Source organism: Zonotrichia leucophrys, chromosome 4 (genome assembly GCF_028769735.1).
Source record: "Zonotrichia leucophrys gambelii isolate GWCS_2022_RI chromosome 4, RI_Zleu_2.0, whole genome shotgun sequence".
NCBI classification, from domain to species: domain Eukaryota; kingdom Metazoa; phylum Chordata; class Aves; order Passeriformes; family Passerellidae; genus Zonotrichia; species Zonotrichia leucophrys.
In genome coordinates, this window is record NC_088173.1 from 69,739,503 (window position 1) to 69,758,524 (window position 19,022).

Genomic DNA, 19,022 nt, shown 5'->3' on the forward strand with positions numbered 1-19,022 from the left:
CCCCAGAGGGATGCCGTGCCCGTGGGGGGCGGGGGTCGCGTCCCTTCGGATCCTTGGGTGGGCAGTTCGTGTTCCAGGGGGCGGGCGTCCGATTTTGGGCTTCCGTGTCCCGTGAGGCTGTCCCTGTCCCCAGGGCTGTCCCCAGGGCTGTCCCTGTCCCGTGGGGCTGTCCCTGTCCCGTAGGTGCCCGTGTCCCACGGATGTCCCTGTCCCGTATAGGGTGTCACTGTCCCCGCCGCTGTCCTTGTACCACGGGTCTCCTTGTCCCCGCCGGTGTCCGTGTCCCACAGATTTCCTTGTCCCCGTGTAGGGTGTCCCTGCCCCACGAATGTCCGTGTCCTTTGGCTGTCCCTGGCTGTCCCTATCCCAGCCGGTGTCCATGTGTCCTCTGACTGTCCCTGTCCCGTTTAGGGTGTCCTTGCCCCATGGATGTCCGTGTCCCACGGATGTCCCTGCCCCCGCCGATGTCCGTTTCCCCTGGCTGTCCCTATCCCCGCCCCCTAGCTGTCCCTGTCCCGTGTACGATATCCCTATCCCCTGGCTGTCCATGCCCCACGGGTGTCCCTGTCCCCGGGCTGTCCCTGTCCCCTGTAGTATATCGCTATCCCCGCCGGTGTCCCTGTCCCACAGGTGTCCTTGGAACTTGTCCCGCTCCCCTCCCGAACTCCATTTCCCATCATGCCCCGCTCCCATTCCCGTGGCGCCGCGCACAGATGTGACGTCACACCCCGCGCCGCGCGGTCCCTGGGGGCAGCCATGCTGCGGGCGCTGAGGCGCTGCCGCCCGGGGTCCGTCCCGCTCCCGGAGCTCGGCCCCGGCTCCGGCCCCTTCCCGGGGCTCTGCCCCGCCTGGGACCCGCGGGCGGTGCCGGCGCGGGGCCGCAAGACCCGGCATGACCCCCCCGCTAAGTCCAAGGTGGGCCGGGTGAAGATGCCGCCGCCCGTGGACCCTGAGGAGCTGTTGGTGGTTCAGGAGCGGTACCGGCAGTACCGGCTGGTGCTCAGCGCCCTCCGGTACCGGGGCTGCGGGGCAGGGCTGGGCTGGGCTGGGGCTGTGGAGATGGGGGCTGGGGACAGGGGGGCTGTGGGACAGGGGAGGGTCGTACATGGGCTGGGACTGATTATGGGGCTGGGGGTGGTTGTGGGGCAGCGAAGGGTCAGGATGTAGGACGGAGGTTGTAGTTTGAGTAGGGCGGTTATGGGCAGGGGAAGGTCGGACATGGGCTGGGGCTGATTATGGGGCTGAGGGTGGTTGTGGGTTTGGGAAAGGGACCAGCTGTGGGGCAGGGCAGGGTTGAAGGGCTGGGTTTGGAGCAGGAGCTGGGTATGGGGTTTTTGGGGGCTGCCTTTATTCTGTACAGGACTGGCTGTGGGGCAAGGGGCAGGTATGGGGCTGTGAGGCTGCTGTGGGGCAGGGGAAGGTTGGGGGTGGCTCTGGGTGTGGAGTTGGAGGCTGAATGAAGTGCTGAGGCGGCTGATGTGGAACAAGAGAGGTTGTGGGGTGGGAGGCTGGATATGGGGCTGTGAGGCAGGGGAGTGTGGCCTTGTGGCCATTTGGGGCTGCTGTGAGGGACAGTGGAGGGGTGGCTTTGGAGGGACACTTTGTAACGGGAGCAGGGAGATCTGGGGGCTGGGAAAGGTGGTGGGGTTTGGACTGATGAGGGGCAGGGAAGAGTGAGGGTGGTGGCACTGGGAGCAGTGTGGGGCAGGGTCAGGGCGCTGGGGCTGGTTCTGCTCTGGGGCAGTCCGGGCAGACCCCGCTGTGCTGGCAGCCCCGGGCAGGAGCTCAGCGCCCTCCCCCGGCCCTGCAGGGCGGAGTTCAGGGCCGAGGTGCTGCAGAAGAAGCGGGAGGAGCGCCTGATCGCCGAGGGCTTGCCGGAGGAGCTGGAGGAGCACCGGCGGCTGATGGCCTGGAACGAGGAGGAGAACGGCCGGCAGAGGGCCCGCAGGTCAGCACGGCCCCTGCAGGGCACGGGGGGCGCTGCTCAGGCACAGCTGGGCACAGAGAAGCTTGGGCAGGGTCATTCCTGCGTTAGGAACTGGTTAATGGCTGAGCCCAGTGGGGAATGGTCACACCAGAGGTGTCCCCAGGGCTTATGGTGTGCCCAGCCCTGTTTGATGCCTTTGCTGATGATCTCCATGAGGGGGTTGAGTTCACCAGCAGCAGATTTGCAGGTGGCACTGAGCTGGGTGTGGGTGTGGGTGTGCTGGAGGGCTCTGTAAGGGACCTGCACAGGCTGCATCCAGGGAAATGAGGGATAACAAGTGCAGGTGTGGGGTTCTGCACAGCAGCCAGGCAGAAGGGGACCTGGGGGACAGATGGACAGCAGGCTGGACACGAGCCAGCAGAGTGCCCAGGGGGCCAAGCAGGCTCCAGGCCTGGATCAGGAATGGTGTGGCCAGCAGGAGCAGGGCAGGGATTCTTCCACTGTGCGAGGCCACACCTCGAGTGCTGTGTCCAGTTCTGGGCCCCCCAATTTAGGAAGGACATGGAGATGCTGGAATGTTCCAGGGAAAGGCAGCAAAGCTGGGGAAGGGTCTGGAACTGAGATCCTGGTAGGAGCAGCTGGGGGGCTCAGCCTGAGCAAAGGAGGCTCAGGGGAGACCTTGTCACTGTCCACAACTCCCTGACAGGAGGGTGCAGCCAGGATGGGTCAGGATCTGCAGCCTGGGAGCAGAGGACAGGAGGACACAGCCTTTCCCACCCTGACTGATTCTGTGATTCTGGGAAATCCTGACCTGTTTGAATAAATCTGCCTGTGCAGCTCTTGTGGTTCCTGTGCCTTCTGCTGCTGAGGGCCAAGTCAAGGTGCTCTGGGTGGATGTGTCACCTCCTCCATGACATTTTCCTTTCTGCCTGGCAGAGAGGAGAGACTCAGGAGAGAAGAGGAGGAGCAGAAGAGGAGGAAATCAGAGATTGCAGAGAAACAGGCCAGGAAAATGGAGGCTTTCCTGGAGGAGAAGGAGAAGGAGGTTCTCCAGCTGCAGGTAAGAGCAGCTGGTGCCTCCTGGGGAGCAGCTTGCCAGAATTCCCTGCCAGGGAGCCATGTGGGAGCCGTGGGATTGTTTTCCACAGATTTCTCAGCTGGCAGCTGGCAACCACAAGCGTCAGCACCTTCCAGGGGTGTTGACAGCGCGTGGATGGGAGGGAGCTTGAGCCAGAGCTCTGGGAACAGGCTGGGATAACCCTGAGGGGGACAATCCTTGTGCTTTGCTTCAGGAGGAAGCCAAAAACTTCATCACCCCTGAGAACCTGGAGGCTCGGATCGAGGAGTGCCTGGACAACCCCCGCAATTACAACTTCGCCATCGACAAGGACGGGCGCGTCGTCAAACGCACGGTGCTCTCCTAGCAGCCCTGGCTCTGGTGTCCAGAGCCCCCAGAACACACAGATCCTTCCTTGGAATGTATAAATTGGCCTCAGAAGTGGTGGAGAAAGGCTCTGGCTGTGCTGCCTCCAAAGGGTTAATGCTGAGGGAAAGGGGGTGAGGGGAGCTTGGAGGCTGCAGCTCAGCCCTGTTGCTGTGCCTGTGATCCCGCCTCCCACGTGTTTGGATCCTTCACACACAGCATGTGGGGGGAGCAGGAGCAGTCCTGAGGCAGAGCCTGGCTCAGCTCCTCGCTGTCAGCTCCTCTGGATGCTTCCAAAGGCAAAGGAGGGCTGAGTGAATTTGTAGGAAACACTGACCTTCCCTTTTTTTTTGTTATTGAGGGAAGGAATTAATTATAATCCTGATTTCACACTTCAAACCCTCCTTTGCACATCCTTTGGTGTGGCTGAATAAGAATGTGTCTGAATGATCCAGGATTTCTGGTGTCTCATTATTCCTCCCTTTAGGCTTAATTTATTCATCACCACTGAAAATATAGATAAAATTGTAATGGCTTTGGGTGTTCTGGGTTGTTGGGGTCTTGCAGGCTGTCAGCTTTGTCCTAAAACTTCTGGTTTTGGGCTGAGCCTGGAGTTTGCTGTGTTTCAGCCATGGTCTGCAGGTCCCTCTCCCTCCTTCCCTCCCTCCCTCAGTTCATTGACCTGAAACTCTCACTTTTTACCTCTACTTTTCCCTAAAAGTATCTTCTTCTCCCAAGCCTGCACCTCAACCCAGCAAGCACACAAAACCCACAGACTTGTGGCTCGGTTGTTTTTCTGTCCAAGTTTTATTTCTAATTAAGCTCAAAGCTCATCACTTCAGTCTGAATCACAGCCCAGGGTGGGGCTGGGACAGCGATGGATGCAGGATCCTGCAGGTTCTCTCCTGGCTGGGCTACACCAACAGCAGCTCCTGGTCACAGGATGAGTCAGTGCCACAGCCCTCTGAGGGGAGACAGGGGGGAGTGTGCTGTGAAATCAGGGAGCACCCACCAGACCCCAGGGACCCCCCAAAACAGGCCCCAGAGATCCCTGAAACAGCCCCCAGGGACCCTCTGAACCAGCTCCCAGAGATCCCTGGAACAGCTCCTAGGGATCCCTGAAACAGCCCCTGGGAACCCCCAAAAGAGCCCTCAAGGACTCCCCAAACCAGCTCCTGGAGATCCCTGAAACAGCTCCCAAAAATCTCTGAAACAGCCCCCAGGAACCCCCAAAAACAGCCCCCAGGGACCTTCTGAACCAGCTCCCAAAGATCCCTCAAACAGCTCCCAGAAATCCCTAAAATAGCCCCCCAAGGACCCCCCAAAACAGCCCCCAGGAACCTCTGAACCAGCTCCGAGACATCCCCGAAACAGCTCCCAGGAACCCCCAAAAACAGTGCCCAAGGACTCTGAACCAGCTCCCAGAGATCCTGAAACAACCTCCAAAAACAGCCCTCAAGGACTCCCCAAAGCAGCTCCCAGAGATCCCCAAAGTAGCCCCCAGAAATCCCCCAAACATCCAGGGACCCCCCAAAACCAGCCCCCAGAGACCCCCCAGCACTGGGGTTCAATGAGCTCCTGCTCACTCCATTCTTTGATGCTTCCAGGATTTACAGCAGGATCCCTGTCAGTTTAATTTAGGGAGGAGGGTGGGATTTTGAGAAAAACTGATGAGAGCAGATGGGACGTGGCTCCTGCACTTGCTCAGCCCCCAAAATTTGTTTGCTGTCTGTTTCCCTCTGCCCCAAACCCTCCCAGTCTCATCCCTGGGGTCTGGACTGGTCCTGGAGCGTGCCCTGGCTGGACACACGGATGGGACAAAGAATCCCTGGAGCATCCTCCCCTCTCCCACTATTCTGAGAACCCTGAATTCCCTCCCGGCTGTGCCGGGGCTCGGGACAGCAATCCCGGGATGCCGTGTCGCCCTCACCGGTGCTGCAGCAGATGCCGGGGGCGGCGCAGCTCCCTCCGGAGCCGCAGGGTTTGCGTCCCGACTCGCAGGGCGTGGGCAGGAAGTTTTCCTCCTGGCAGCGCAGCGCCTCCGAGGTGCCGATGTAGCAGCCCAGCTCCTCCCCGCAGCAGATGTTGGGCCCGAAGCAGTGGCCCTTGTTCCGGGGGCCGCAGGGCAGGCACTGCTCGGGGAACAGGGGGAAAAGGTTGGGAGAAGGGAAGGATGGAATTGGGAGTGCTCCAAGCCCTCCCAGGACTTACCTTCCTGATGTCCATGTCCAGCACAGCTCGTTTGCCCCCGATGGGGCAGTTCTGGATGTAGCAAGCAGAGGAAATAGTCAGGAGCCCCAGGAGGCAGAGAGCCAGAGCCTTGCAGGACATGGCAGCGGGACAGGGGGGATTTGTGGCTGCTCATCCCGACTGCTGGCCCTGTATTTATAGTCCTGGCTCCTGCTTAGGGATTCTGGCACCGGCGTCACCAGTGCTCCTTAAAAACCACAAGGCATTGCTTCCCACAGCACAGGGCTCGGCTAATAGCCAGAGGTCGAGGACGTGAGGTCAAGGACAAGGTGCTGCTTTTCTCCTCAGTGATGAGTCTGGCAGGGACGTGTGGAGGTTGTGGATGGAACTGGATGGACATGCGGAGTTTGTGGATGGAGCTGGATGAACTGGTGGAATTTGTGGACGGAGCAGGATGGATGTGTGGAGGTTGTGGATGGAGCTGGATGGACATGTGGGGGTTGTGGACGGAGCTGAAGGAACGTGTGGAGATTGTGGATGGAACTGGATGGATGTGTGGAAGTTGCGGATGGAGCTGGAGGAACGTGTGGAGGTCGTGGATGGAGCTCGAGGAATGTGTGGAGTTTGAGGATGGAGCTGCATGGACGTGTGGAGTTTGTGGATGGACGTGTGGAGTTTGTGGATGGAGTCTGGGCTTGGGCCCCTTCTCTGGCAGCCCCTTTGGGCTGCTGAGCTGTGGTGTGTCCCGCTGGGAACCCCTCTGGCATGGAGAGGGAAGGGATGAAGGAAGGCAGCTGGAGGTGGGATGTGTCCATCAGGAGTGGGGTGAGAAGGGTGTGTGCTTCCCTTGGCTTCAAATCCCTTTGGGTGGGAGGAAGCAGCCCCGTATCCTCTGGGATCATCCATGGGAATGTCCTTGTTGGCCCTGGCCTTTGGGGGATGCTCTGCACTGCGTTATCCTTCTCTGGGATAACAGTGACACCCAGCCCATCCCCACCCACTTTCATCCCACAGCTCCAAAGCCACCTGAGAACACCAAACCTCCTGGGCAAAGGCCTGAAATCCCAGATTTCCCCACTGCTTCTCCTTGGAGCTGCACACAGGGATTCAGGGTGGTGTCCTGAGCCCCATCACCAGCAGACAAAGCCCCCCCTCCTCCTCCCTGAGAAGCAGAGCAGAGGATGAGGCCGAAGGCTGACGCAACCACCCAAGGTCCTGCTCCCCCCGGCCCCTTGCCTTCCTTATCCCAATTAGGAGCTTCCAGCTTGAATAAATTTCCCTGCTGAGGACAAACCTTGACGTCCACTGAGATCATTACCCTGCACTGCCTTAATTGGGAATTAGGCAGCCCAGAGCTGGACAGCCATGACCTTTTCCTGTCCCTCTGGCTTGCTTCAAAATCCACCACTTAGCGAGGCTGCCACGAGGGCAGCCAGGTCCCTGTCACCCAGCCCGGTTCAGGGCCAGTCCCTGGGGACAAGGCAGGCCCTGGCATCCATGGAAATGGCTTGGAAATGGGGCTCAGCTGTCCCAGCAGCTCAGCTCTGGCTGCAGCATGGGATGGAGGGAGGGAATTGTCATCCCAAAGCCCCTGTGGCTGCTCCAGGGGTGCTCAGACCCCTGCAGGATGTGTCTCAGGTAGAAAAATGGGGGGAAACCCCCAGTTATCAAACCCTGGTACTTTTTGGGGACTGGATTTTTGCCTGATTTTGAGGTGACAGAGCAATCCCAGCTCGGCCCCACATTCCCAGTGCTGCAGGAATGCTGGGGGTTCACATCCTGCATCTTGGAAAATCCGAGTGCTGGAGCTGGGCTGAAAGCCCAGTTCCCTCATCCCAGTTTGGAGTCCCTCATCCATGCTGGTGTCACCCCTTTCCCAAAGATTTTGAGGTGATTTGGGGTTTGCCCCCCTTCCCCAGGGCTGGGATCAGATGCTGGATGTGGGAAGCAGGTCCTGGATCGATCCTACAGGTCCTGGATCAATCCTGGAGGTCCTGGATCAGTCCTGAAGGTCCTGGATCAATCCTGCATCCCCTGGATCGATCCTGCAGTTCCTGGATCAATCTTGCAGGTCTTGGATCGATCCTGCAGGTCCTGGATCGATCCTGGAGGTCCTGGATGGATCCTGCAGGTCCTGGATCAATCCTGCATCCCCTGAGGGCACAGGGAGTGTCTCTGATCCTGCTGGAGTCAGGGAGCTCCACCTCCCGGGAGGCGCCACCTCCCTCAGGGACACTATAAAGGACGAGCTGTCCCCTGTGCCCTGGCCAGTGCCAGCCTGGAGAGACCTCGGAGCCAGGAGCCTGCAGGGTAAGCGAGCCGGGAGAGGGTGGGGATACCCCAAATCCTGGGGGTGACTGTGGGATAACGGGGACTGATCCTCCCTGAGGGTGTCCAGAGGGGATGGGGAAAGATGGGACCAGCCCTGGGGGGGTCTTTGGAGCTGGGAGCCCAAACCTCTCTGCTCTTGAGGGATTTGGGGTGCTTTTTCCTTTTCCTGACTTTTTATCGTTTTTAGTGGATGCTGTGCTGATTGCTGAAGGCAGCGAGGCCCCAGATCTGCCCCAAGGACGGGCTTGGCCACGAGGTAAGGTGACAGTGCCACATCCCAGCTGTCCCCACTCCCCTGGGGCTGGGAGTGCTGCTGGGTGGGACCCCATGGCCAGATCCCAAATTCCAGCTCTGCCTGGGAGCTGAAAGGACAGAGCCCAAATCCTGCACCCAGCCCAGCCAAACCACTGCACTCTGTGGGGATCTGGGGACAGAAAATCCTCCAGCACCCCCATCCTGAGCCCCAGCCACATCCCCGGGATTTGGGGACAGAAGCCCATCCAAAATCCCCTTCCTGAGCCCCATCCAGACCCCATGGTTGGATCTGGGGACAGAAGAGTCTCCAAAAGCCCCATCCTGACCCCCAGCCAGATCCCCTGGTTGGATCTGTGGACAGAAGACCCTCCAATATCCCCTTCCTGTGCCTCAGCCAGATCCCATGGTTGGATCTGAGTTCAGAAGATCCTCCAGCAGCCCCATCCTCAGCCCCCAGTCACATCCCCTGGATCTGGGGACAGAAGACCCTCCAAAATCCCCTTCCTGAGCCCCAGCCAGATCTCCTGGATCTGGGGACAGAAGATGCCGCAGCACCCCCATCCTGAGCCCCAGCCAGACCCCCTGGAGCCCCCAGGAGCCGCCCCCAGTGCCCAGGACGAGGCCACCACAGTGCACGAGGGCTTTTATTGGGTCAGGTATGTACAGAGCCGAGCTGGGGGGTCTGTCAGGGTAAGGGGGGGCTCCCCACGCCCTGGCTCAGAGCAGGGGGTGCTTGCCCTGCTGCTGCTGCTGCTGCTGCTGCTGCCGGTTCGCCAAGTGCATGAGCTTGAGGAGCAGATCCCCGGCCGAGCCATCCAGCAGCGTCAGGTTCTTCTCGTCCGCCGCCTCCTGAGCGCCCTCGCCGCCCTCGTCCAGGCAGGCGCTGTCCATGGTGCAGGTCTCTGCCGCGGGAGGATAAAGGTGGAGTGGCTCGGGTTTTTTGGGATCATCGGGGAGGTGTTTATGGCTGGGGAAGGGGTTGGTGGCAGCCTGGGGGACCAGCACAGCTCGTACCCTGAAAATGATGGTTCAGCTCCTTCCCCTGCTAATGAACCCCCAGGCAAACCTAATCTCCATCATTTCATCACTCTCTCTCCTGTTGAGCAGGGAGCAGGGCAGGTTTCTGGCATGTCAGGGAGGCTGTGCTGGCCAGGAAAAGCTCATGGTGCATCAGGAAGGGGCTGAGAGCCCAATCCTTTAGAGTCAGAATGGTTTGGGTTGGAAGGGACCTCTAAGAACATCTTGTGCCATGGGCAGGGACACCTTTCACTATCCCAGGCTGCTCCAAGCCCCCTCCAACCTGGCCTGGGACACTTCCAGGGATCCAGGGGCAGCCACAGCTTCTCACCCTCACAGGGAACAATTCCTAATTCCCAATATCCCACCTAACCCTGCCCAGAGAGGGATTTGGGGTAAAAGTGAGAAAAGTCACGGCTTGAGACCGCAGAATGATGGAATGGTTTGGGAAGGGACCTTAAATCCCATCCAGTGCCACCCCTGCCATGGCAGGGACACCTCCCACTGTCCCAGGTACCACATCCAACCTGTCCTTGGACACTTCCAGGGATCCAGGGGCAGCCACAGCTTCTCTGGGCACCCCATGCCAGACCCTCCCCACCCTTCCAGTGAACAACTCCTTCCTTACCCCCACCCTGAACCCACCATCCCCAAATCACCTCCCAACACCTCTTCCCCTCCACCCCTCACTTCCCCCTCCCTAAACCCATCCCACCCCAGCAGCTCTGCGTTCCCTGCCGAGCCCTCCCCGTTCCCTCCCTGCCCTCCGTGTCCGTTCCCGGTTACCGGCGCTGCAGCAGATGCCGGGCGCGGCGCAGCGGCCGCCGGAGCCGCAGGGCTGCCCCTCGGGCTGGCAGGGTGAGGGCAGCGCGTCCTCCTGCGCGCAGCGCCGCGTCTCCGCCGTGCCCAGGTAACAGCCCAGCTCCGCGCCGCAGCAGATGCCGGGCCCGAAGCAGCTCCCTCTGTTGCCGGGACCGCAGGGCAGGCACTGCGGGGAGGAGCTGCCTCAGTGACCCCAACAAACCCGAACAAACCCTTCGTGCACACCCCGGGGTTAGAAACCCCCACGGGGATGCACCTCTGTGGATGGAGCTGGATGGACATGTGGATGTTGTGGATGGAGCTGGATGGAGATGTGGAGGTTGTGGATGGAGCTGGAGGAATGTATGGAGGTTGTGGATGGATGTGTGGATGTTGTGGATGGAGCTGGATGGACATGTGGATGTTGTGGATGGAGCTGGAAGAATGTATGGAGGTAGTGGATGGAGCTGGATGGATGTGTGGAGGTTGTGGCTGGATATGTGGAGGTTGTGGATGGAGATGTGGAGGTTGTGGATGGAGCTGGATGGACGTGTGGAGGTTGTGGATGGAGCTGGATGGACATGTGGAGGTTGTGGATGGAGCTGGAGGAATGTATGGAGGTTGTGGAGGTTGTGGATGGAGCTGGATGGATGTGTGGAGGTTGTGGCTGGATATGTGGAGGTTGTGGATGGAGATGTGGAGTTTGTGGATGGAATCTGGGGCTTGGGGCCCTTCTCTGGCAGCCCCTTTGGGCTGCTGAGCTGTGGTGTGTCCCGCTGGGAACCCCTCTGGCATGGAGAGGGGAGGGATGAAGGATGGAAAGAAGCTCCCCACCAGCTCCTCTTCCAGCTTCTGGAGGTGCCACACTGCCACCAGCAACGGTGACCTTGTGTCCCGGCTTTGGGGTGTCCCCATGAGCTCCCTGTGCCCTGTCTGTGCTCTGTCCTGTCCTGCCCAGCAGGACAGTCTGCTGAGCCTCTTCTCCAGGTGCCAGCAGCACTTTGGAGCTGTCACTCCTCTGCCACTGCCCCATTGTGTGTCCCTCCACCACCCCAAAAACCCCACAGGGAGCTTCTGCACCCCCCAGAGCCTCTCTCTCTCTGGGTATGGAAAGCAGCTCCCCACCAGCTCCTCTTCCAGGTCTTGGAGTTGCCACAAAGCCACCAGCAATGGTCACTGCCACCAGCAATGGTCACTGCCACCAGCAATGGTGACCTTGTGTCCCTGCTTTGGGGTGTCCCCATGAGCTCCCTGTCCCCATGACCAAGGTTCCCATGCCCTCCCTGTCCCCTGTCCGTGCTCTGTCCTGTCCTGCTGCCCCCCAGCCCTGCAGGATGCTCTGCTGAGCCTCATTCCAGGCGCCAACAGCACTTTGGGGCTGTCACTCCTCCACCACTGTCCCACCCCAAATCCCCTCTGCTCCCTGGAGGGTGGCACAGTGCCACGGTGCCCAGAGGTGACCCCCAGAGCCCCCTGTCCCTCCAGGGGCTCCCTCCCTGTCCCCATCTCCCGTCCCGTACCTGTCTCAGGGCTGTGTCCCCATCTCCCATCCCGTACCTGTCTCACGGCTGTGTCCCCATCTCCCATCCCGTACCTGTCTCACGGCTGTGTCCCCATCTCCCATCCCGTACCTGTCTCACGGCTGTGTCCCCATCTCCCATCCCGTACCTGTCTCACGGCTGTGTCCCCCAGTGCTCGCTTCCCGCCGCGGGGGCAGTTCTGGATGTAGCAGGCGGAGGAGAGGGCGAGGAGGCAGAGGAAGGAGAGGGGCAGTGAAGGCTCGGCCATGGTGCAGGGGAAGCTGCTCCGGCTCTCTGGCCCCGTGCTGAGAGCGCCGCTATTTATGCAGCCATCACCCCTTCCCCGGGGAGGAGGAGGAGGAAGAAGAGGGGTGGGTTGGGTTTTTTGTTGTTTTTCCTTTTTTTTTTTTTTTTTTTTTTTTTTTTTTTTTTTTTTTTTTTTTCCCAAATCGCATCCAAGCAAATCTGTAACTGAGATGATTCAGAGCAGCAGCACTCAGGGCTGGTGAATCCCACCCTTGGCTGCTCCAAGGGCACAGGCCAGCCCTGGATGGGCTTGGGAGGGTTCAGGGAGAGGTGATCCTTCAGAAGGTCTGGTTTGGGGAGGGATGGGGATTTGGAAGAGGCATTTTGGGGAGGGATGTGGATTTGGAGACAGATGTTCATTCAGGAGATACGATTTTGGGAAGGTTTTTGTATGGGGGTGATGCTGGTTTGGGATGGATGTGGATTTTGGGATGCAGATTTTGGGATGGATCTGGGTTTGGGGACAGATGTTTGTTCAGGAGATGTGGTTTTGGGAAAGATGCAGATTTTGGGATGCAGTCTGGGGAGGGGTGTGGGTTTAGGGACAGATGTTGATTTAGGAGATGTGGCTTTGGGAAGGGGGCAGATTTTGAGATGCTGGTTTGGGGGTGATGCTGGTTTGGGAAGGATGTGGATTTTGGGATGGATCTGGGTTTGGGGACAGATGTTTGTTCAGGAAATGTGGGTTTGGGAAAGATGCAGATTTTGGGAGGGTTTTGGTTTGGAAGTGATGCTGGTTTGGGATGGATGCAGATTTTGGGATGCACTCTGGGGAGGGATGTGGGTTTAGGGACAGATGTTCATTTAGGAGTTGTGGGTTTGGGAAAGATGCAGATTTTGGGAAGGTTTTGGTTTGGGGGTGATGCTGGTGTGGGATGGATGCAGATTTTGGGAGAGGTGCTGGTTTCAGAGAGATGCTGCTCTGGGAGCAATGCTGATTTGGGGAGGGATAAGGGTTTGGAAGGTGCTGCTTTAGAGAGGGTTGTTTATCTGGAGGATTCTGATTTGGGATTGATGCCGGCTTGGAAGGATGCTGATTTTCGGAGAGGTGCTGGTTTGGGAAGGGATGCTGCTCTGAAGGGGGGATGGTTTGGGAAGTGGTGTTTGTTGGGAGCATGCTGGCCCAGGAGGGATGCTGCTTTGAGGGATGCTGATGTAGGGAGGGTTGCTGATTTTGGGAAGGGATGCTGCTTTAGGGATGCTGCTTTAGGGGAGGGATGCTGATTTGGGGTGCTGGTTTAGGGAGAGATGCTGATTTTTGGGATGCTGGTTTAGGGAGGGATGCTCATTTTTGGCACGCTGCTTTGGGGGGATGCTGGTTTGTGGGATGCTGATTTGGGGAGGGATGCTCATTTTTGGCATGCTGCTCTGTGGGATGCTGGTTTGGGGATGGATGCTGGTTTGTGGGATGCTGCTTTGACTGATGCTGCTCTGGGAGGGGACATGGAGGGCAGTGATGGGGTTGGGGCTGGGAGAGAGCCCTGGGTGCACAAACACCCCAAACCAGGGGCTGGGCTGCAGCGTTGGGGTGCAGGGCAGGACTCTGTCCCCAGAGTGATCCATTCATGTCACCCACGGCTCTCCTGCCTCTTCCTCCTTTTCTCCAGGAAACCAGAAGGGAAAGCACTGGGAGAGGGGAGAGCAAAAGCAAAGGCAGCTCTGGGGCTGGCACAGCACACTCATGTCACCCTTGGGCTGTCAGAAACATCTGTACAGGACAAACACCATCATCATCCCCCTGTCCCACCCAGCCATGAACATTCCTGCTGTTCCCAGCTCCCTTTTTCCAGCTACACCGAGGGCAACCTCAGCAATGTGGAAAATGAATGTGCAGAGAGGAATTCAGTGCCTGTGAGTATCCATCCTCTGCTTCTCCCCCCCAGAAAATGCTGGGACTGGCTCACAGTGACCAGGAGGGTTTGTTTGGGAGGGGGCTGGACAGGTGCTGCCAGCTGTGGTTTTATCTTTATCTTCACATAAGGTGGGGAATTGAGGCAGAGAACCATAAAAATCAGCCCGGGCATCACTTGGGGTGGCTGAACACATTTTCCCCCTTCCCCTCATTAGTTTCCTTCATTTTCTCCCCCTCATTAACATTCCTTTCCTGCTGGACAAACCCCCCAGCCCCAGTTAGAGGGTGCTACCCTGGGTGGGGAAGGGGCTGCTCTGCCTGAGCATCCCAAAGGGAACGGTGATCGTGGGATCACATTGATCAACATGGAAAACCTCTGTGTTTGTCCCAAAATGCTTTGAAAAGCTCCACAGGAAGCGATGCTGGACGGGGCTGAACCCCAAGGGAAACTGAGGCACACAGAGAAGCATTTTATGCATCAGTGCTGTGTCTCCCAGCCCACCCTCAGCTCCTGCCCGGTGATTTTGGAGCACGGATCAACCTGAGGAGTGACAATCCTGAGCTTTGGGGCTCTGCTGGGTGACACCAGGGCCATTTCATTTTGTCCCCCTCATTAATCCCTTTTCTGGTGGACAAACCCCCCAGCCCCAGTTAGAGGGTGCTACCCTGGGTGGGGAAGGGGCTGCTCTGCCTGAGCATCCCAAAGGGAACGGTGATCCCACTGCAATCCTCCCTGGAAAACCTTGGCGTTTGTCCCAAATTGGTTTGAAAAGCTCCACAGGAAGCGATGCTGGAGGGGCTGAACCCCAAGGGAAACTGAGGCACACAGGGAAGCATTTAATGCATCAGTGCTGGGGCTCGCAGCCCACCCCCAGCTCCTGCCCGGTGATTTTGGAGCACGGATTAACCCAGGGAGGTGACAGTCCCGGGCTTTGGGCTCTGCTGGGTGACACCAGGGCCATCCCCTCCCCTGGAGGGGGTGAGGGCGGCCCCAGCCCCTGACTCAGCCCTCGCTGGGACCGAGGGAGCAGCGAGTTCCCAGATTTGCCCCGTGATGCTGAATCACCCCCGTGGGGGATTTAACACCGACATCATGAACACCATCCTCATTTCCCCATCCAAAGCCATCCCTTCACAGCAGGAACCCAAACCCTCTTACGTTGCAGGGCCGAGGAGGACGCACGAAGCCCTCGGCTGGGAAAACTTTTCTTTAAAAGAGCCCCAAATGTCAGCTCTAAATTGGGTGTTACGGGCTCGTGCTCCGTCTCTTCATTACTGTATCGTAAAATTACATTAGCCGGGAACGATCTGCATTCAAATGACTCTGTGTCTGGAATGATAACGCAGGAATATGAGATTAAAATGTAATTATGCTCTTTAAAGTCAAGGAAGGTTAATAAAATGTTTTTTCCGAGTTGCAGAGGCTCCGCAGCCGCGGAATCACTTACGGGAATCAAGGGTGGGAAAAGGGAGGGGGAAAGGGGTGGGAAACACAGAAAAGGGGTTTGGGAGGGAAATATTGGGGTCACCTGGGGTGAGTGATGGGATAAGGGATGCCAGGGGTGGGCAGAGCCGGCCTTGCTGGGCTGTGATGCTCCCAGGGTATTGCTGGGCCCCCATCCCACATCCTGCCCCCAAATGAGGGCTCAGAGTTGGACCCCAAATCCTCCAACAGCAGCCCCAGATCCCTTCTCTGTGTCCCCAGCAAGGATTTGCTCTGCCACGTCCCTGCTCTTCCCCAGAGGATGCTCCTGCTCCCCTGACAGCCCCCAGAGGCTCAGAGTGACACTGAGCAGGGTGGCAGTGCTGCCATCCCCATCCCAGCTCCCCTCGGGAATGAGGGAAATCCCAAAGGGATTGGGAATGGGGCAGCAGCCTCAAATCTGCCCCCTTGCTCCACCAAAATACAGCTCCAGCTCTTGCTGATACCACCAAAGGGTCTGGGGCTGCCAGAGGGGCTCAGCCATGGAAATCATGGAATCTGTGAGGTTGGAAAAGCTTTCCAAGATCATCAAATCCAACCATTCCCCCAGCAGTGCCAAGGCCACCCCCATGTCCCCAAGTGCCACATCCCCATGGCTTTTAAATCCCTCCAGGGATGGGCACTCCAAACTGCCCTGGGCAGCTGTGCCAGGGCTGGAAAACCTTTCCATGGAGAAATCTTCCCAAATATCCAACCTGAACCTCCCCTTTCCTTCATTAACAGCAGGAACTTCCCAGAGGGGTTTTGTCTCCCTTTTGGAGGCAGGGGAAGGGAGGGAGGTGATGGAGCTTGGCTGCAGCCCACGGAGCTCCAGGGCCAAAGTTTCACCAGGATAAATGAGAGTGACAACAACTAACCAGGATAAACCTGGAGTGTTGGAACATGGGATGAATTTCACTGATTTTAGTGACAAACATTCCATGAGGATAAACCAGAGGGATGTTGGAAAATGGGGTGTATTTCACAGTGGCAACATTCCATGAGGATAAACCAGGGGGATGCTGGAAAATGGGATGAATTTCACTGATTTGCAGTGACAAACATTCCATCAGGATAAACCAGAAGATGCTGGAAAATGGGATGTAGTGACAACATTCCATCAGGATAAAAAAGAGGAATGTTAAATTGGGGATGAATTTCACTGATTTTAGTGACAAACATTCCATCAGGATAAGCCAGAAGGATGTTGGAAAATGGGGTGAATTTCACTGATTTGTAATAGCAACACTCCGTCAGGATAAGCCAGAGGGATGCTGGAAAATGGGATGGAATGCTGGAAAATGGCATTCCATCAGGATAAACCAGAGGAATGCTGGAAAATGGGATGAATTTCATTGATTTTTGCATTTCCTGCCTGTCTGTGGCTGGAGGGGGATGCAGCAGGGAAGGAGAAGCTTCTTGAAGGCGCCCCATGGAGAGGGCCAGGCTGGCAAGGGACAAGGGAGAGCTCCCTGCCCCTGCCTGGGGCTCTAATGCTCCTCAAATGGCTCTGTCACTGTCACCCCGGCCCCTGGCTGATCCTCCCCTCTCAGCACAGCTCAAGATGCTGCTCTGCCTCCCTGACAGCTGGAAAACAGCTCTGATGCCTCTTTAAAGGCAGCACAGGAAAGTTAAGATTGGCTGGGGCACAGCTTTGATCATTTGCCAGGGCCAAATCCACCCTGCCGGGCTGTGGATGTCACACAGGGAGGTCACTGACCAACAAGGGATGGATTTGTCCAAAAAAAAATATGATGCTTGAAGGGACAGCATTAGAGGAAATTGCTCAGGCTGCAATCAATTCCATTGCCCAGCTCCCAGGGAGAGCACAGGCCTGGGGCTGGAAATAAACCTGCTGTGGCATCCATGTGGGGGATCTGGGGAGGGGTGCTGGTTTGGGGAATGATGGTTTAGGGAGGGATGCTGGTTTGTAGGATGCTGGTTTAGGGAGGGATGCTGCTTTGTAGGATGCTGGTTTAGGGAGGGATGAAGATTTTTGGGATGCTGGTTATGGGAGGAATGCTGCTTTGTGGAGTGCTGGTTTGGGGAGGGATGATGATTTGGGAGGTGCTGGTTTGGGGGGTGCTGGTTTGTAAGGTGCTGATTTAGGGAGAGATGCTGCTTTGTGGGATGCTACTTTAGGGAGAGAGATGCTGATTTGGGGGGGATGCTGGTTTAGGGAGGGATGCTGGTTTGTAGGGTGCTGGTTTAGGGAAGGATGATGATTTTTGGGATGCTACTTTAGGGAGGGATGATGGTTTGTGGAATGCTGATTTGGGAAGGGATGCTGGTTTGTGGGATACTGCTTTGGGGGATGCTGATTTAGGGAGGGATGATGATTTTTGGGTTGCTGGTTTAGGGACAGATGCTGCTTTGTGGGATGATGGTTTGCGGGATCCTGATTAGGGAAGGATGCTGCTTAGTGGGATGCTGGTTTAGGGAGGGATAATGATTTTTGGGATGCTGGTTTGGGAAGGGATGCTGGTTTGTAGGGTGCTGGTTTAGGGAGGGATGCTGATTTGGGGGATGTTGGTTTAGGGGATGCTGGTTTAGGGAGGGATGCTGATTTTTGCGATGCTGGTTTGTGGCATGCTGATTTGGGGATGCTGCTTTGTAGGGTGTTGATTTAGGGAGGGATGCTGGTTTGTAGGATGCTGGTTTAGGGAGGAATGCTGCTTTGGGAGATGCTGATTTAGGGAGGGATGGTGCTTTGGGGGGTGCTGGTTTGGGGGATGCTGGTTTGGGGAGGGATGCTGGTTTGTGGGATGCTGCTTTGACTGATGCTGCTCTGGGAGGGGACATGGAGGGCAGTGATGGGGTTGGGGCTGGGAGAGAGCCCTGGGTGCACAAACACCCCAAAGCAGGGGCTGGGCTGCAGCGTTGGGGTGCAGGGCAGGACTCTGTCCCCAGAGTGATCCATTCACGTCACCCACGGCTCTCCTGCCTCTTCCTCCTTTTCTCCAGGAAACCAGAAGGCAGGGAAAGCACTGGGAGAGGGGAGAGCAAAAGCAAAGGCAGCTCTGGGGCTGGCACAGCACACTCATGTCACCCTTGGGCTGTCAGAAACAGGAGGGCTGTGGGTCCTGGCTCTGTCACCCCCACCCTGGGGTGCAGGGAGGGTCCCTGCTGCCCACAGGGGTCTCAGTGCCCTGGGATCAGGGGGATTCACACCCAGCTGGGGCAGGGGATCCTTCCCTGAGCTCCAAAATGTGGGAAATTCATCCCTGGATCCCCTGCAAGGGGGGACACAGAGGGTGAAATGTGCTGGCAAGGGTCCCAGAGGGTTGAGGAGGAGGAATTGGGGGATGAAGGCTCTGAGAACCTGCAGTGGGGTGGAGATGAGCCCTGCTCTGGTGTCCCAACACCAGCCCATTCCTTCCAACCCCTGCTCGGTGTGGCTCCTGCCCCTCCCTGCAGGACAAAGGGAACCTGGAGGAAATTTGGGGTGGAGGAAATTTGGGATGGAGGAAATCTGAGATGGAGGAAATCTGGGATGGAGGAAATTTGGGATGGAGGAAATTTGGAATGGAGGAAATCTGGGATGGAGGAAATCTGGGATGGAGGAAATTTGGGATGGAGGAAATTTGGGATGGAGGAAATCTGGGATGGAGGAAATTTGGGATGGAGGAAATTTGGGATGGAGGAAATGTGGGATGGAGGAAATCTGGGATGGAGGAAATTTGGGATGGAGGAAATTTGGGATGCCTCCACCTGGATCCCTTCCCACTTCAGGACACCACAAGGAACTTTTGGGCACTGCAGAAACTTGTCAGAACCGGTGGCTTTGGAAGCATCCAGGCTTTGCTGGATCCTCCCCCTTGCCTGGGGGAGGTGTGAGAGCTGAATCACCCCGGGATTGCTCACTGCAAACACGACACCAGCACTGCCATGGAGCGCAGTTACTGCCTCTGAATCGTGGGGTTTTTAGGAATTTTGTG

The 19,022-nt window shown here is 57.5% G+C and overlaps 3 protein-coding genes and 1 long non-coding RNA gene across 4 annotated transcripts; 2 read left to right on the top strand and 2 right to left on the bottom strand.

The window, feature by feature from the left end:
• The first annotated feature begins 148 nt into the window (after positions 1 to 148).
• Positions 149 to 3,807, top strand: MRPS26 (mitochondrial ribosomal protein S26). The gene is made up of 4 exons (XM_064712021.1): positions 149 to 1,013; positions 1,811 to 1,948; positions 2,864 to 2,987; positions 3,220 to 3,807. The coding sequence occupies exons 1-4, from the start codon at positions 679 to 681 to the stop codon at positions 3,349 to 3,351; spliced, it is 729 nt and encodes a 242-aa protein (XP_064568091.1). The 5' UTR covers positions 149 to 678; the 3' UTR covers positions 3,352 to 3,807.
• Positions 3,808 to 4,134: 327 nt separating this feature from the next.
• On the bottom strand, positions 4,135 to 5,703 carry LOC135447162 (neurophysin 1-like). The gene is made up of 3 exons (XM_064712022.1): positions 5,562 to 5,703; positions 5,281 to 5,482; positions 4,135 to 4,314 (listed from the first exon to the last, which is right to left on the bottom strand). The coding sequence occupies exons 1-3, from the start codon at positions 5,679 to 5,681 to the stop codon at positions 4,265 to 4,267; spliced, it is 372 nt and encodes a 123-aa protein (XP_064568092.1). The 5' UTR covers positions 5,682 to 5,703; the 3' UTR covers positions 4,135 to 4,264.
• A 1,940-nt stretch (positions 5,704 to 7,643) lies between these two features.
• On the top strand, positions 7,644 to 8,758 carry LOC135447165 (uncharacterized). The gene is made up of 3 exons (XR_010440012.1): positions 7,644 to 7,850; positions 8,059 to 8,127; positions 8,521 to 8,758. It is a non-coding gene; the product is annotated as an uncharacterized LOC135447165 (long non-coding RNA).
• Positions 8,753 to 11,768, bottom strand: LOC135447164 (vasotocin-neurophysin VT-like). Its single transcript, XM_064712024.1, has 3 exons — positions 11,613 to 11,768; positions 9,930 to 10,131; positions 8,753 to 9,028 (listed from the first exon to the last, which is right to left on the bottom strand). The coding sequence occupies exons 1-3, from the start codon at positions 11,730 to 11,732 to the stop codon at positions 8,844 to 8,846; spliced, it is 507 nt and encodes a 168-aa protein (XP_064568094.1). The 5' UTR covers positions 11,733 to 11,768; the 3' UTR covers positions 8,753 to 8,843.
• Positions 11,769 to 19,022: the final 7,254 nt, after the last annotated feature.